At 43.1% G+C, this 19,096-nt stretch overlaps 1 protein-coding gene across 1 annotated transcript; it reads left to right on the top strand.

The window, feature by feature from the left end:
- The first annotated feature begins 13,505 nt into the window (after nucleotides 1-13,505).
- On the top strand, nucleotides 13,506-18,749 carry LOC117594425 (putative uncharacterized protein DDB_G0268364). Its single transcript, XM_034291970.1, has 3 exons — nucleotides 13,506-13,814; nucleotides 15,780-15,893; nucleotides 18,082-18,749. Exons 1-3 carry the CDS (start codon nucleotides 13,521-13,523, stop codon nucleotides 18,445-18,447), a joined length of 774 nt encoding a protein of 257 aa, XP_034147861.1. The 5' UTR covers nucleotides 13,506-13,520; the 3' UTR covers nucleotides 18,448-18,749.
- The last annotated feature ends 347 nt before the right edge of the window (nucleotides 18,750-19,096 follow it).

Below are 19,096 nucleotides of genomic sequence, written 5' to 3'. Positions count from 1 at the left end.
AACAAAACACTTAGTACATGTCACGGTGCGGTGAGCGGCAGTGCCGCTGTGCCAGATTTTCTCAGTTTCCCATCACACACAAATGCATCCCAGACTTGTTCTGTGTCACATGTTTATTATGGTTCACACCAGGTCCCTGTTAGCTAATTTGTATGTGTTTAAACGTTCAGTGGTGTCACATGTCACATTGTGGATCATTGTTATTGTCAGTTTTCGTTCATTGGTGACTGTTACATGTATTTACTGCTTGAAAATTATATGTCTAAGATGCATTGATGCACACTTTTATTTCATTCAGTATAATATAGTTTTCGTTAGTTTTTCGGGTTTTCTTTGTTTGTTGAATAAACCCACGAACGCAATTTATGCTTGCGCCTGGTTCCTTGCCCAACACTACACCACACGAAGAGTGACGTGACACGAAACAAGTCTGGGATGTGTTTGTGGAGTGAAGGGAACAGGGGATGCACAGCACGGTGGCGCTGAACCTCACCGTACCGTGACAGACAACTTAAGTTACCCATCCTTAGACAGCAGTCTCTTTGCTTTCATCGCACCAAAACGCTACTGCGTTGCATAAAGCTTACACATTAAATGTATCCATGTTTTCATCCCTGTTCTCATTCAGTCTCTGTGTGATGTTCGGCTCCAACTTGAGCTCATGCAGAAAATACTTGCTTGCAATGTGAACATCAATCAGCGGTGCATGAAACCCTATATTGCCAGGTACAGTCGTATGGAAAAGTTTGGCCACCCCTCTGAGGCTGCATAATAATTTACTCTGTCGTCACAGAAAATTATCACAGTGGCATGCCATTCATTTTCTAATAAAGCTGAGTACTGGGATATTTTCCAGACAAAGAGTTTTAGCAATATAGCAATATTAAGTTGGATGAAATTAAATCAGATGTGAGAAATAGGCTATGCAGAAATGCGGGCACCCTTGTCATTTTGTTGATTTGAATACCTGTAACTACTTAGCACTGATTAATTGGGACACACAATTGGTTTGGTGAGCTCATTAAGCCTTGAACTTCACAGACAAGTGCATCCAATCATGAGAAAAGGTATTTAAGGTGGCCAAGTTGTTGTTCTCTTTGTCTCTCCTCTGAAGCGTGGCAACATTGGGGCCTCAAAACAACTCTCAAATGAAAACAAAGACCTGAAAACAAAGATTATTCAACATTATGGTTTAGGGGAAGGCTACAAAAAGCTATCGCAGAGATTTAAGCTGTCAGTGTCCACTGTGAGGAACATAGTGAGGAAATGGAAGACCACAGGCACAGTTCTTGTTAAGGCCAGAAGTGGCAGGCCAAGTAAAATATCGGAGAGGCAAATGAGAAAGATGGTGAGAATGGTCAAAAACAGCCCGCAGACCACTTCCAAAGACCTACAACATCATCTTGCTGCAGATGGTGTCACTGTGCATCGTTCAAAAAGGAGAAGCTGTACGGGACAGTGAAGCGGAAGAAGCCTTTTCTGCACACACGCCACAAACAAAGTCGCTTGAGGTATGCAAACGCACATTTGGAGCCAGCTTCATTTTGGAATAAGGTGCTGTGGACTGATGAAACAAAGATTGAGTTATTTGGTCATAACAACGGGCATTATGCATGGCGGCAAAATAACACAGCGTTCCGAAAAAACACTTGCTACCCACATTAAAACTTGGTGGAGGTTCCATCATGCTGTGGGGCTGTGTAGCCAGTGCTGGTACTGGGAATCTTGTTAAAGTTGAGGGTCACATGGATTCCACTCAATATCATCAGATTCTTGAGAATAATCTTGAAGAAAATGTTGAAGTTATGCCGGGGCTGGATATTTCAACAAGACAACAACCCAAAACACTGCTCAAAATCTACCTGGGCATGCAGAGGAACAAGTACAATGTTCTGGAATGGCCATCCCAGTCCCCAGACCTGAATATCATTGAGAATCTGTGGGATGATTTGAAGCGGGCTGTCCAAGCTCAGCAACCATCAAACCAAACTGAACTGCAGATGTTTTGTAAGGAGGACTGGTCCAAAATACCTTCATCCAGAATCCAGACACTCATTTGAGGCTATTGGAAGCGTCAAGAGGCTGTTATTTTTGCAAAAGGAGGCTCTACTAAATATTGATGTGATTTTTCAGTTGGGATGCCCAAATTTATGCACCTGTCTAATTTCATTTTGATGCATATTGCACATTTTCTGTTCATCCAATAAACCAAATGTGTACACACATTAGGAATTTGACTCTTTGATTTTGGATTATACAGGCTCATGATGTGCTTACTCATAAAAAACTTAAACTCAACGAGAGTCACCGACTGCAATATACAGTACACATAAATACACATAATAAACCAAAACAATAACATACTAAGACTGATGAGACAATAGTGCAATTAGCAGTGTATAAAGGGTGCTGGAAATAAATATTGTACAGGTATTATTTATATAATTATAGTGGATGTGATCTGTAGATACAGTATCTCACAAAAGTATCAACAGCATCTTGCAAATATTTGATTATATCTTTTCATGTGACACCACTGAAGAAATTACACTTTGATACAATGTAAATTAGTGAGTGTACAGCTTGTATAACTGTGTTGTGTTATTTTGAGGGGACAGTACATTTACACTGTCATTAATGTCTAAACCGCTGGCAACAAAAGTCTGTCTGTCTGTTTTTAATGCCGTGTTAGCTTAAGGCGGGGCTTCAGGGTCTTACGTCAGTCGAACAGTCCACAGTTGCAGTCACACTCTAACCTGCTGACATTTTCCGGAAATAGCTCCAATCTAACATGAGTCATACTGCTTCATTCCTTCAATGACATTAAACAGTACATCTACCGTATTATGTGTGTAAAACACTTTTCGCAAGGTGTTCCATAAACTGGCATTAAAAACCATTTGTTCAGTCACACCGGCCTTAAACTCTTGGCCTTCGGGGAATTCATAAAATGCAACCTCCAATATCTCTGGGTTGAAAATGTATCCACCGATCCACGGTCGTCCAAACTTCCACTCCTGTGCCAACATATCCTGGTGAATGTGATGGATTCGGGTTTAACTCTGCATCAGTTTCTTCGAGGCTGGCATGTTGATTGCATCTCTTGCTGACTCGCTGTGCAGCGGTTAAGCTGTTAGCTTTCAATGGTGTTTCACCCAAAACATTGATCACTGCACAATCCGCAATGGTTTGTACTGTGTAGGAAAGTTTACTCAGGCTGGACACAATGACAATCATCGAAAAAATAACGTATTTATTGTCTGGGAATTTAACATTCCGGAACCCTAAGACCCATTTCAACATAACGCACCTGTAATAACAGTTGTCCGGGGTGTTTTTTTAATTGTTGGAAAACATCAAACATAGACACATCAATGCAATCATAAATTACAAAGTCACCGGACATGCATATGGCATTCCGGAAGTCCGACCCTAAACCATGTCATACAGGAAGTCCATACGTCACACCGGAAGTCCCACCCAGCAAACCGGATGTCCCGCCCACTTGTCAAATCAATCTGGAAGCCCTGCCCACCAGGGGACAGCTGATACCTTACATAAACTACTTGCATTTCATTGCATTCTGATTTTCTTAACATTTTACACAGTGCCACAACCATTTTTGGAAACGGGGTAGTATATACACTTAGAAAAAAGAGTTAAGTAGAACAATATATGGTTTATTTGGTTTGTCCTAAAATGGAAATAATTTTAGAAAAATTTTATATGAAATATTTAATTCCTGGAAGGTTCTATATTGAACAATGTGGATTAAACTGTTAAAATTCAATGCTAAATGTAGTAATTGTTTTTAATTTGGAATCTCTCTCAAACTCTCTGGTACTGCGTTGCGTCTTAGTGGTAAGGTTAGCAGTTGTATATCTTGATTTTCATCCAAGGTCAGTGAACAGTTTAATTGTATTATCATAAATGTTGTCTAATATAAACGCTATTCTTATTCATCCCATGAACCCCTCTTTGTCCCTGAATCTCCATCTCACTTTATTTGTTTTTTCCAATACTTTTCTGCAGATATTGACACCATTAAGGAGAACATCTGCTCTTGTGAATCTGGTGACAGACACCCCCAACCATGCCAAGGTAACACACACAGTGTATGCAAACACACATGAACAGAGTGTACATCCATCTGATAAAATTAAATCACCAATGTCATGACCCACTAAGTGAATATTACATAACACTACTGTCTACTTTTCCCTTATTAGATTTGCGCTCATCTGACTCGGGCTAAAGTTAGCAAGTAGTTGTTGTTGTCTTGTAAGGAGTTTAACAGTGAAACCTTATTGTATTCCTCTCTGCTTTTTCTTAAAAAAAAAAATTATTACCATAATTTCCTGCACCATGTATAAACTGCACCATTGATTTATAGCTTTGTGTGTATACCGCATATATAAACCTGCATTTGCCAGGAGAATTTACCTTTCGCAAAACCCCTCCCCCAAATGGTCCTCGTCCAATTCTACCTTAGCTTACCTTAGGTCACTACTTGAAGATGGTCTGTCAAGCTTTTTTCATTAAGGTTCAAAATGATGAAACGGTGTGCTTTCGCTACGGCACCTGCTGCAAATCCAACAGCAGGTACCCAAAATGTTTAAAAGGGGGAGTAATTTACAGTGACTTCTCTTGGATGTGAAATGCTTTAGTCAACATTTATACATAATTATTCATTAGACAACAATGTTATTTAATGTTGACTATATAGTTTATTGTGCTAACGTGACCATTAATATAACTTACTTGCTACCACTACATTAGGTAGATAGCTAGCTACTTCTAATAATAGTTGGTTAAATCTGTAAACTTTTCTTTAACAGGTGACTTTCTGCTGAATAGGATAATATTGACTGACAAAAGATATTATCAATAAGATCTGTATACTCAGTGCAGAGGCAGATTTGTTGTGTGCACTGAGCAGAGTGAATGCATGCAAGGCTGCTGGTCCTGAAGGCGTCCCCAGGCATGTGCTCAGAGCATGTGCTGGGCAGCAGGCCAAGGTCTTTACTGACATTTTCAACCTGTCACTGGCCCAGGTGGTTGCACCAATGTGCTTCAAGACTGCAACCGTTGTACCAGTGCCGAAGCAGTCTTCACATCCAGCCTGAATTACTTCTGACCAGTTGCACTCACTCCCACAATCATGAAGTGCTTTGAAAGGCAAGTTCTGGCCCACCTTAAATCCTGCCTCCCCCCAACACTGGATCCTTACCAGTTTGCCTATCGGCCGAACAGGTCTACAGAGCACGCCATCTCTACAGCTTTACACTCTGCCTTGACCCACTTGTACAAATCCAGCACCTATGTGAGAATGTTATTCATAGACTTTAGTTCAGCATTTGACACAGTCATCCCTTCTAGGCTGGTCAACAAACTCCATGACCTGGGGATCAGCCCCTCTCTCTGCAAATAGACTTAGGACTTCCTAACCAACTCTTTCAGGTTAGACAACTTCACCTCCTTACCCTGACACTGAACACTGGTGTTCCACAAGGCTGCGTATTGATGCCTCTCCTGTACTCCCTCTTCACCCACGACTGCGTTCCTGTACACAGTTTCAACACCATCATGAAGGTAGGCATGATCAGTGACAATGACGAGTCAGCCTACAGGGAGGAGGTCAAGCGCCTGGTGGCATGGTGTGCTGACAATAACCTGGCCCTCAATCAAAGAACACTAAGGAGCTCATTGTGGATTACAGGAAGTTCAAAAGCTGCAGTCACGCCCCAGTTCTCATTGATGGCACTGAGGTGGAGCGTGTGCCCAGCTTTAAATTCCTGGGTGTCCACATCTCCGAGGACCTCTCAAAACCTCAACCCTGGTCAAAAGCGTGCAGCAGCGCCTGTACTTTTTGAAGAGGCTGATGGCCTGCCTGTCCTCCAAGATCCTTGTGAACTTTTACCGCTGCACAATCGAGGGCATTCTGACTAACTGCGCCACAATGTGGTTTAGCGGCTGCTCCGTAGTTGCCTGGAAGGCCCTACAACGGGTGGTGAAAACCGCCTAGGACAACACTGGTGGCCAACTCCCAGCTATTGTAGACCCTCAGCACAAACAGTGTCTGCGTAGGGCGCGCAGCATCATCAGGTACCTTTCATATCCAGGCCACAAATTGTTTCTCTTACTACCATCAAGCAGGTGGTAAAGGTCTCTTTGTTCCCACTCCAGCAGGCTCAGGAAAATTTTCTTCCCATCTACTGTAACCCTGCTGAACTCTGTACCCATCACTAACCATACACCCCCTGCCTCTCAGGGACCATGTTGTACTACTCCCTTTATGCTACTCTGCCTTGCAAAGACTGATAAGGAAGTTTTTCAGTTGTTATAGGTATTTTTCTATCTCGGGAACCTCACTGCTGCCATTCATGCATTTCAGTTGCACATGCCACCTTGCACCTTCAATTTGCTTTCATTGTACATCTAGAACTGCCACCGTACTTTTCAGTTGTTACATTTACATGTCTACCTCAGGGACCTCATTGCTTTTCATTCCTGTTGCACATGCTACCTCACGCCTTGATTGCACATTTAGAATGCCATTAAGAATTGCCATTTGTACCCTCACAACTATTTATCCTACTTGTAACATACCCTATCCTTAATACTTCTGGTTAGAGGCTAACTGCATTTCGTTGTACTGTACTAATACAATGGCAATAAAGTTGAATCTATTCTAATCTATAAACAGAACTTAGCTGGCAGTGCGAGAGCATAACTGGTCCACAAGGCTGTGCTGGTCACATTTGAGTTCATGGGGTTTCTCATTCTTTGATTGAGATCTGTATGCTTGTTTCAATTATTGTGTCACCTTCCTTGTTTATCAGAATATTGTGAACTTATCCTCCCACTGTATTATGCAATCCCTCAAATCTTTCCCCTGCGGCATATTGCGATGCCTCGATCTAGAGGATATCGCGGAAGAATTACTCCAAAAAGAATCACTTACAATGACTGGTAATATGCTACTTTTGTAACGCCAATTGTATCAAAGTTGCTACATGAGTTTCTGAGACCTCTACGTCGTCAAGCAATCATCTGTGAAAACGGTTTTTAAAAAATTAACGTGTGTGTTAGCCGCACCCATGAATTAACAGCTGTGGTTGAAATAATTTTCAATATCTGTATATATGAATGGGAAATTACAGTATTAATTTAGTTTAGAATTGCAATTCAGAGAATTTATATCCTTCTGGTCCCATGACAGAACCAGAAGGCTCTAAATTTGCATAATGTTAAAATACCAATGGGCTAATAAGCCACATGCTGGCGCTATAACAAGCCACTGAGCGTTTCACAGCTCACACTGCCCATTAACCATGTAACATAGGATCTTGAAAACTGGTATATAGGTCCCAATCCTCACAAGTAAAATTTCTATGGAAGACAAGAACTGAATTTTTTTTTTTATGAAGAAATGTTTAACTTCGGGAAGCCGCGGGGGTTCAGGGGGGGGTCATGTCCCCCCTCAATGGAGCTCTAGTGGTAAACTGGTCTGGTTAGTCTCTAACAAACACATACTATATCAAACCAAATACAATAAAATTAAAGTTCATATGCAATTGATACATCGAGTATAAACAGTACAGTGAAAGGTGAAGTGGCTTAAATAGTAGCAGCAAAGTAAGTGCAGACAGTTTGAGTGCAGGTGGACAGCCACTGAGCCGTTTAGCACTCTTACTGTACTGATGGACTGAACATAAAAACTGAGCATTAATAAATTACAAAAAAATATGTATATAAATATAAAAATATGTAAGGTTCAAGATTTGTCCAGTTGAGGGTTGTGTGTATACATGGGGAGGGGTTTTAGATTAGGCATAATCACACACACCTGGCTGAATGACCGGTCAATCAGATAGCTTATTATCATACTAAGTGACTTTCTCACTTTTGTGAAAAAAAGCTAGCTACCCAACAAACAAGCTAGAAACCAGGAAAAGTTGGCTAGTTTGTTAGTTAACGTTGTTACCTAGCTAGTTAACTTCAACAGTAACATCAGCAGCTATCGCTAGATAACTAGCAATGCAAAGGACTTTGACAACGTTCTGAAAAGGAATTCTGTAGCTAGTTAGCAAATGTTAGACTTATACACGTTAGGAATGTTTCGGGGCAGGCGGAATATCCTCTCATTACACATGCAGGCCTATGCCGTTTGCGTTTGGACTGTTGATTTTGTTTACTACATTGTGTGTTTTCACTTCAGTTTCAATCAGTGTTCAATCCTAGAAGCAGTGTTCACTCCAATAATCTGTCCATCTTTCATTGTCTCTGTCATGGATGCCATGGTTGCCCTTTGTAAATGTTTTCAATCCATGGAGAGTTGTTTTTTACAAGACACGCCAGCATTTTCAACCATCTCCGCATTTTTCCTGCTTCTAACACGTCAACTTCAGAGCAGAATGTTCACTTGCTGCCTAATATATCCTACCCACTGACAGGTGCCATGATAACGAGATTATCAGTGTTATTCACTTCTCCTGTCAGTGGTCATAATGTTATGGCTCATTGGTGTGCATAACTATATAAACTAGCAGCAATTAAAAAAATAATAACATGATGGGTGGTATAAACAATTTGGGCAGAAGTATTCAAAGATTATAGATATAGTAAGGATAGCAATAGCAATATGTATAACAATGTAAACTAGTAGCAATTATAAAATGAGTAGAATGGGGATTATGAACAAGGCTTCCCTAAGGCTTTGTGTATGGTAGATGATTTGCACGAAGGGAAGACACGCTCCGCAGACTTAACCACACTCTGTAGGGACGTACTGTCCAAGTGAGGTAATCTTTGATGAACACACTGAGAAACTTGAAGTCGGAGACTCTCTCCACTTGAGCTCCTTTGATAGGGGACATGACCCCCCCTCCCCCCTGCGGCTTCCTGAAGTCAATGATCATCTTTTTAGTGTTCCAGACGATGAGAGAGAGGTTGTCGTAACCTGGTCCTCAACAAGCCTTACAGAAGGAATGGTGTTGATCACCTTAAACTGTGCATAGGAGTTGAGCTTGTAGGGGAGGGAGTCGGTAGGCTGGGCAACATTGTTGTTTCTCCCTGTTTAGTCTGTGATGTGTCTCAGTCCACACCACATGCGTCTAGAGTCCATAGTTCATAAATCTGGACCTCCTCAGAGGCTCCAGGACCCCGTAACTATTGGCATAGGACCGTGCTCTGTTAGGCAGAGGACCATGTAATTAATCATATCCCATCACAAAAAACTTAATGCAATACAATAACTTGAGTTTTGTCACCTAAAATGTATATGAATTGCAAAGCCTGTTTGCATTTTGAGGTTTGTCAGTCATAGACTTCCATAGCAGACCAACCATTTTCTCCATTCAATTCTGCTAATAAATCTGCTGCTGGCTCTGCTTGCACTAAACTCCAGAGAAGTGACATGGTGACCCTGGTTAATGTTGTATGCTAACAGGAATGTCTTTTAGCAAAATATATATATTTTTTTACTTCTGCGTATGACAAGAAGGCATTGTTGTGGGAATTACTACAAACCTTTATTAATTCAGCATATATCCAAGAAGCAACCGGCACAATAAAAAACGACAGCTTACTATGCTGATTAGACGTTAAATAGGATCCTTGGGATGGGAGCCAACCCCCTTTCCAGGGAGATATGCCCCTTCCCGGGGCACTACATGTCTATAATCAATTATCTTTTCAAGACAGTGGGGCTGCATAATTCCGTCAAAAAAAAACGTAAAAATGACATTATTCAGGTTCAACCAAGATCTCTTTAGCATATTAACATATGTGGCTGTGGCTGGTTAATCACTTTCGCAATTACCCATATCCCCCGAAAAATCTATAACCACAACCGGCATATAACAACACCTATAACCAATTGTTTTGACATCTTCAAATGGGCCCTAAATAATCATCACTAATACAATATAATGTTAATCAACCAATTGGTGTCTAAAACATTTTCAGAAATGTAAATGCTAGATGTAAAAGTTGTTACAATATGAAATAAAAAGCCTTTACTTTGGTTTCCATTATCTAAGGTTTAGGTTATCATTATGTAATGGGAAAAGCTAAGGAATATCCCCCACAAAAAACTGCTTAAAGAAAATATTTTTTTTCTTATCAACAGCTGCTGCCAAAACAACCACACCTTTGCCCACTACAACATCAATTTTTATGTCATCAACATCGGAAACTACAACAATAGCAGCTCATACCACAAAGACAGACATCCACACAACCACAACGTTCCCCACTAAAATGACGTCAGCAGCTATTTCATCGACATCTGCAACTACAACAAAACCAGTACACACAGCAACCACAGCTGTCCACACAAAAGCCACATCTCGTGAGACAACAATGCTTGCACAGAAAACTAGCAGGATTGCTCCCACAATGACCACAGCTTTCCTCACTACAACAACAACTGAACACACGACGGTCACAGTTGGCGAGACAACCAATGTTGCTCCGAAAACAACAAAGATTCCTATAACAATAACCAAAGCGTTCCACACAACTTCAGTTGGAGATATGTCATCAGCAATTTCATCATCAACTTTAGCTTCAACATCACCTGTCCTCGCAACAAACACAGGTGTCCACACAACCACCACAGTCTTCCAGACATCGTCAGCAGCAGCAATGCCATCCTTAGATACTGCCAACAACAACACATGTCCAAACAACAACCACAGAAGTACACACAACAAAAGCAGCTGCTGAAACAAAAGCCACGTCTGGCGAGACAACCACTACTCTTCCGAAAACATCCACTGTTACTCCGTACATTACAACAATTCCTTCCACAATGACCACAGGATCACACGAAACTTCAGCCGTATCATTATCATCATCCACTTTAGCTACAAAAACACCTGTTCTCACAACAACCACAGGTGTCCACATGAGCACCACAGCTCCTGTACCAAGAGTTACGGCTGCTGAGACAACTACCGCTTCTCTGAAAACATCCACAGTTGTTCCGATAATGACCATCATTCCTTCCACAATGACGACAGGTTTCCACACAACTTTAGCAGCAGCATTGTCATCATCCACTTTAGCTGCAACAACACCTGTCCTCACAACAAACACAGGTGTCCACTCAACCACCATCGCTGCTCTACCAACAGTCACGGCTCCTGAGGCAACTACAGCAGCCCAGAAAACATCCACAGTTGCTCCGAAAATGACCACAACACCAACTACAATTTCCACAGACTTCCAGACATATTCAGCTGCAGCAATGTCATCTTCCGCTTTTGTAAAAACAATACCTGTCCAAACAGCAACCACAGCAGTACACAAAACAACAACAACAGCTACAGAAACAAAAGCCACATCTGGCGAGACAACCACTGCTGCTACTAAAACATCCACAGTTGCTCCAAAAATGACCACAGTTCCTACCACCATGCACACAGTTTTCCAAACAACTTCAGAAGCATCTGTGTCATCATCCACATTAGCTACAGCAACACCAGTCCACACAACTACCAGAGCTGCTGTAACAACATCCACAACTGTCAGGTCAACGACTGCTGCTCCGAAAACATCCACATTTGCACCGAAAATGACCACAATTCCAACTGCGATGACCTCAGTTTTCCAGACATCGTCAGCAGCAGCAATGCCATCCTTAGATACTGCCACAACAACACATGTCCAAACAACAACCACAGAAGTACACACAACAAAAGCAGCTGCTGAAACAAAAGCCACGTCTGGCGAGACAACCACTACTCTTCCGAAAACATCCACTGTTACTCCGTACATTACAACAATTCCTTCCACAATGACCACAGGATCACACGAAACTTCAGCCGTATCATTATCATCATCCACTTTCACTTTAGCTACAAAAACACCTGTTCTCACAACAACCACAGGTGTCCACATGAGCACCACAGCTCCTGTACCAAGAGTTACGGCTGCTGAGACAACTACCGCTTCTCTGAAAACATCCACAGTTGTTCCAATAATGACCATCATTCCTACCACAATGACGACAGGTTTCCACACAACTTTAGCAGCAGCATTGTCATCATCAGTTCACACAACAAAATTATTTTCTGTCAAGTCATCACCTGTTGGTGCGACAACGACAGCTATCCACACAACAGGCCATGAAGCAGAAAGAACCACAGATTCCCACACCACAAAAACAGTTCCTGCTAAGACATCATCAGTTGGAGCTACAACAACAGCCATCCATACATCAGGCCATGATGCTGAAAGAACCACAGCTTCCCAAACAACAAAAACAGTCCCTGCTAAGACATCATCAGTTGGGGCTACAACAACAGCCACCCATACATCAGGCCGTGATGCTGAAGGAACCACAGCTTCCCACACAACAAAATTATTTTCTGTCAAGTCATCACCTGTTGGGGCTACAACGACAGCTATCCACACAACAGGCCATGATGCTGAAAGAACCACAGCTTCCCAAACAACAAAAACAGTTCCTGCTAAGACATCATCAGTTGGAGCTACAACAACAGCCTTCCATACATCAGGCCATGATGCTGAAAGAACCACAGCTTCCCACACAACAAAATTATTTTCTGTCAAGTCATCACCTGTTGGGGCTACAACGACAGCTATCCACACAACAGGCCATGAAGCAGAAAGAACCACAGCTTCCCACACCACAAAAACAGTTCCTGCTAAGACATCATCAGTTGGAGCTACAACAACAGCCTTCCGTACATCAGTCCATGATGCTGAAAGAACCACAGCTTCCCAAACAACAAAAACAGTCCCTGCTAAGACATCATCAGTTGGGGCTACAACAACAGCCATCCATACATCAGGCCATGATGCTGAAAGAACCACAGCTTCCCACACAACAAAATAATTCTCTGTCAAGTCATCACCTGTTGGGGCGACAACGACAGCTATCCACACAACAGGCCATGAAGCAGAAAGAACCACAGCTTCCCACACCACAAAAACAGTTCCTGCTAAGACATCATCAGTTGGAGCTACAACAACAGCCTTCCATACATCATGCCATGATGCTGAAAGAACCACAGCTTCCCACACAACAAAATTATTCTCTGTCAAGTCATCACCTGTTGGAGTGACAACGACATCTATCCACACAACAGGCCATGAAGCAGAAAGAACCACAGCTTCCCACACAACAAAATTATTCTCTGTCAAGTCATCACCTGTTGGGGCTACAACGACAGCTATCCACACATCAGGCCATGATGCTGAAAGAACCACAGCTTCCCACACAACAAAATTATTTTCTGTCAAGTCATCACCTGTTGGGGCTACAACAACATCTATCCACACAACAGGCCATGAAGCAGAAAGAACCACAGCTTCCCACACCACAAAAACAGTTCCTGCTAAGACATCATCAGTTGGAGCTACAACAACAGCCTTCCATACATCAGGCCATGATGCTGAAAGAACCACAGCTTCCCACACAACAAAATTATTCTCTGTCAAGTCATCACCTGTTGGGGCTACAACGACAGCTATCCACACAACAGGCCATGAAGCAGAAAGAACCACAGATTCCCACACCACAAAAACAGTTCCTGCTAAGACATCATCAGTTGGAGCTACAACAACAGCCTTCCATACATCAGTCCATGATGCTGAAAGAACCACAGCTTCCCAAACAACAAAAACAGTCCCTGCTAAGACATCATCAGTTGGAGCTACAACAACAGCCTTCCATACATCAGGCCATGATGCTGAAGGAACCACAGCTTCCCACACAACAAAATTATTCTCTGTCAAGTCATCACCTGTTGGGGCGACAACGACAGCTATCCACACATCAGGCCATGATGCTGAAAGAACCACAGCTTCCCACACAACAAAATTATTTTCTGTCAAGTCATCACCTGTTGGGGCTACAACGTCAGCTATCCACACAACAGGCCATGAAGCAGAAAGAACCACAGATTCCCACACCACAAAAACAGTTCCTGCTAAGACATCATCAGTTGGAGCTACAACAACAGCCTTCCATACATCAGGCCATGAGGCTGAAAGAACCACAGCTTCCCACACAACAAAATTATTCTCTGTCAAGTCATCACCTGTTGGAGTGACAACGACAGCTATCCACACAACAGGCCATGAAGCAGAAAGAACCACAGATTCCCACACCACAAAAACAGTTCCTGCTAAGACATCATCAGTTGGAGCTACAACAACAGCCTTCCATACATCAGTCCATGATGCTGAAAGAACCACAGCTTCCCAAACAACAAAAACAGTCCCTGCTAAGACATCATCAGTTGGGGCTACAACAACAGCCATCCATACATCAGGCCATGATGCTGAAGGAACCACAGCTTCCCACACAACAAAATTATTTTCTGTCAAGTCATCACCTGTTGGGGCTACAACGACAGCTATCCACACAACAGGCCATGAAGCAGAAAGAACCACAGCTTCCCACACCACAAAAACAGTTCCTGCTAAGACATCATCAATTGGAGCTACAACAACAGCCTTCCGTACATCAGGCCATGATGCTGAAAGAACCACAGCTTCCCACACAACAAAATTATTTTCTGTCAAGTCATCACCTGTTGGGGCTACAACGACAGCTATCCACACAACAGGCCATGATGCTGAAAGAACCACAGCTTCCCACACAACAAAATTATTCTCTGTCAAGTCATCACCTGTTGGAGTGACAACGACAGCTATCCACACATCAGTCCATGATGCTGAAAGAACCACAGCTTCCCAAACAACAAAAACAGTTCCTGCTAAGACATCATCAGTTGGAGCTACAACAACAGCCTTCCATACATCAGGCCATGATGCTGAAAGAACCACAGCTTCCCACACAACAAAATTATATTCTGTCAAGTCATCACCTGTTGGAGTGACAACAACAGCTATCCACACAACAGGCCATGAAGCAGAAAGAACCACAGCTTCCCACACCACAAAAACAGTTCCTGCTAAGACATCATCAGTTGGAGCTACAACAACAGCCTTCCATACATCAGGCCATGATGCTGAAAGAACCACAGCTTCCCACACAACAAAATTATATTCTGTCAAGTCATCACCTGTTGGGGCTACAACGTCAGCTATCCACACAACAGGCCATGAAGCAGAAAGAACCACAGATTCCCACACCACAAAAACAGTTCCTGCTAAGACATCATCAGTTAGAGCTACAACAACAGCCTTCCATACATCATGCCATGATGCTGAAAGAACCACAGCTTGCCACACAACAAAAACAGTCCCTGCTAAGACATCATCAGTTGGAGCTACAACAACAGCCTTCCATTCATCATGCCATTATGCTGAAAGAACCACAGCTTCCCACACAACAAAATTATTTTCTGTCAAGTCATCACCTGTTGGGGCTACAACGACAGCTATCCACACAACAGGCCATGATGCTGAAAGAACCACAGCTTCCCAAACCACAAAAACAGTTCCTGCTAAGACATCATCAGTTGGAGCTACAACAACAGCCTTCCATACATCAGGCCATGATGCTGAAAGAACCACAGCTTCCCACACAACAAAATTATTTTCTGTCAAGTCATCACCTGTTGGGGCTACAACGACAGCTATCCACACAACAGGCCATGAAGCAGAAAGAACCACAGATTCCCAAACCACAAAAACAGTTCCTGCTAAGACATCATCATTTGGAGCTACAACAACAGCCTTCCATACATCAGGCCATGATGCTGAAAGAACCACAGCTTCCCAAACAACAAAAACAGTCCCTGCTAAGACATCATCAGTTGGGGCTACAACAACAGCCATCCATACATCAGGCTATGATGCTGAAAGAACCACAGCTTCCCACACAACAAAATAATTCTCTGTCAAGTCATCACCTGTTGGGGCGACAACGACAGCTATCCACACAACAGGCCATGAAGCAGAAAGAATCACAGCTTCCCACACCACAAAAACAGTTCCTGCTAAGACATCATCAGTTGGAGCTACAACCACAGCCTTCCATACATCAGGACAAGATGCTGAAAGAACCACAGCTTCCCACACAACAAAATTATTCTCTGTCAAGTCATCACCAGTTGGAGTGACAACGACATCTATCCACACAACAGGCCATGAAGCAGAAAGAATCACAGCTTCCCACACCACAAAAACAGTTCCTGCTAAGACATCATCAGTTGGAGCTACAACCACAGCCTTCCATACATCAGGCCAAGATGCTGAAAGAACCACAGCTTCCCACACAACAAAATTATTCTCTGTCAAGTCATCACCTGTTGGAGTGACAACGACATCTATCCACACAACAAGCCATGAAGCAGAAAGAACCACAGCTTCCCACACAACAAAATATTCTCTGTCTAAGATCATCATCACCTGTTGGGGCTACAACGACAGCTATCCACACAACAGTCCATGATGCTGAAAGAACCACAGCTTCCCACACAACAAAATTATTTTCTGTCAAGTCATCACCTGTTGGGGCTACAACGACAGCTATCCACACAACAGTCCATGATGCTGAAAGAACCACAGCTTCCCACACAACAAAAACAGTTCCTGCTAAGACATCATCAGTTGGAGCTACAACAACAGCCTTCCATACATCAGGCCATGATGCTGAAAGAACCACAGCTTCCCACACAACAAAATTATTTTCTGTCAAGTCATCACCTGTTGGGGCTACAACGACAGCTATCCACACAACAGGCCATGAAGCAGAAAGAACCACAGATTCCCACACCACAAAAACAGTTCCTGCTAAGACATCATCAGTTGGAGCTACAACAACAGCCTTCCGTACATCAGGCCATGATGCTGAAAGAACCACAGCTTCCCAAACAACAAAAACAGTCCCTGCTAAGACATCATCAGTTGGGGCTACAACAACAGCCATCCATACATCAGGCCATGATGCTGAAAGAGCCACAGCTTCCCACACGACAAACTTATTTTATGTCAAGTCATCACCTTTTGGGGCTACAACGACAGCTATCCACACAACAGGCCATGAAGCAGAAAGAACCACAGCTTCCCACACAACAAAAACAGTTCCTGCTAAGATATCATCAATTGGAGCTACAACAACAGCCTTCCGTACATCAGGCCATGATGCTGAAAGAACCACAGCTTCCCACACAACAAAATTATTTTCTGTCAAGTCATCACCTGTTGGGGCTACAACGACAGCTATCCACACAACAGGCCATGATGCTGAAAGAACCACAGCTTCCCACACCACAAAAACAGTTCCTGCTAAGACATCATCAGTTGGAGCTACAACAACAGCCTTCCATACATCAGGCCATGATGCTGAAAGAACCACAGCTTCCCACACAAAAAAATTATATTCTGTCAAGTCATCACCTGTTGGGGCTACAACGACAGCTATCCACACAACAGGCCATGAAGCAGAAAGAACCACAGATTCCCACACCACAAAAACAGTTCCTGCTAAGACATCATCAGTTGGAGCTACAACAACAGCCTTCCATACATCAGTCCATGATGCTGAAAGAACCACAGCTTCCCAAACAACAAAAACAGTCCCTGCTAAGACATCATCAGTTGGGGCTACAACAACAGCCATCCATACATCAGGCCGTGATGCTGAAGGAACCACAGCTTCCCACACAACAAAATTATTCTCTGTCAAGTCATCACCTGTTGGGGCTACAACGACAGCTATCCACACAACAGGCCATGAAGCAGAAAGAACCACAGCTTCCCACACCACAAAAACAGTTCCTGCTAAGACATCATCAGTTGGAGCTACAACAACAGCCTTCCGTACATCAGTCCATGATGCTGAAAGAACCACAGCTTCCCAAACAACAAAAACAGTCCCTGCTAAGACATCATCAGTTGGGGCTACAACAACAGCCATCCATACATCAGGCCATGATGCTGAAGGAACCACAGCTTCCCACACAACAAAATTATTTTCTGTCAAGTCATCACCTGTTGGGGCTACAACGACAGCTATCCACACAACAGTCCATGATGATGAAAGAACCACAGCTTCCCACACCACAAAAACAGTTCCTGCTAAGACATCATCAGTTGGAGCTACAACAACAGCCTTCCATACATCAGGCCATGATGCTGAAAGAACCACAGCTTCCCACACAACAAAATTATTTTCTGTCAAGTCATCACCTGTTGGGGCTACAACGACAGCTATCCACACAACAGGCCATGAAGCAGAAAGAACCACAGATTCCCACACCACAAAAACAGTTCCTGCTAAGACATCATCAATTGGAGCTACAACAACAGCCTTCCGTACATCAGTCCATGATGCTGAAAGAACCACAGCTTCCCAAACAACAAAAACAGTCCCTGCTAAGACATCATCAGTTGGAGCTACAACAACAGCCTTCCATTCATCATGCCATGATGCTGAAAGAACCACAGCTTCCCACACAACAAAATTATTCTCTGTCAAGTCATCACCTGTTGGAGTGACAACGACAGCTATCCACACAACAGGCCATGATGCTGAAAGAACCACAGCTTCCCACACCACAAAAACAGTTCCTTCTAAGACATCATCAGTTGGAGCTACAACAACAGCCTTCCATACATCAGGCCATGATGCTGAAAGAACCACAGCTTCCCACACAACAAAATTATTTTCTGTCAAGTCATCACCTGTTGGGGCTACAACGACAGCTATCCACACAACAGGCCATGAAGCAGAAAGAACCACAGCTTCCCACACCACAAAAACAGTTCCTGCTAAGACATCATCAGTTGGAGCTACAACAACAGCCTTCCATACATCAGGCCATGATGCTGAAAGAACCACAGCTTCCCACACAACAAAATTATTTTCTGTCAAGTCATCACCTGTTGGAGTGACAACGACAGCTATCCTCACAACAGGCCATGAAGCAGAAAGAACCACAGCTTCCCACACCACAAAAACAGTTCCTGCTAAGACATCATCAGTTGGAGCTACAAAAACAGCCTTCCATACATCAGGCCATGATGCTGAAAGAACCACAGCTTCCCACACAACAAAATTATTCTCTGTCAAGTCATCACCTGTTGGGGCGACAACGACAGCTATCCACACAACAGGCCATGATGCTGAAAGAACCACAGCTTCCCA

The sequence above is a fragment of the Esox lucius genome, chromosome 4 (genome assembly GCF_011004845.1).
Source record: "Esox lucius isolate fEsoLuc1 chromosome 4, fEsoLuc1.pri, whole genome shotgun sequence".
Lineage (NCBI taxonomy): Eukaryota > Metazoa > Chordata > Actinopteri > Esociformes > Esocidae > Esox > Esox lucius.
This window is presented reverse-complemented; position numbering and strand designations above follow the sequence as displayed.

Excerpts from the sequence above, each read along its gene's own strand:
- LOC117594425 (XM_034291970.1), top strand. The coding sequence starts at position 13,521 with ATGAAGCAGAAAGAACCACAGATTCCCACACCACAAAAACAGTTCCTG. Across the intron at positions 13,815-15,779 it reads GACAGCTATCCACACATCAG|CCATCCATACATCAGGCTAT; the intron begins GCCATGATGCTG and ends CTACAACAACAG. Across the intron at positions 15,894-18,081 it reads GACAGCTATCCACACAACAG|ATGCTGAAAGAACCACAGCT; the intron begins GCCATGAAGCAG and ends CATCAGGCCATG.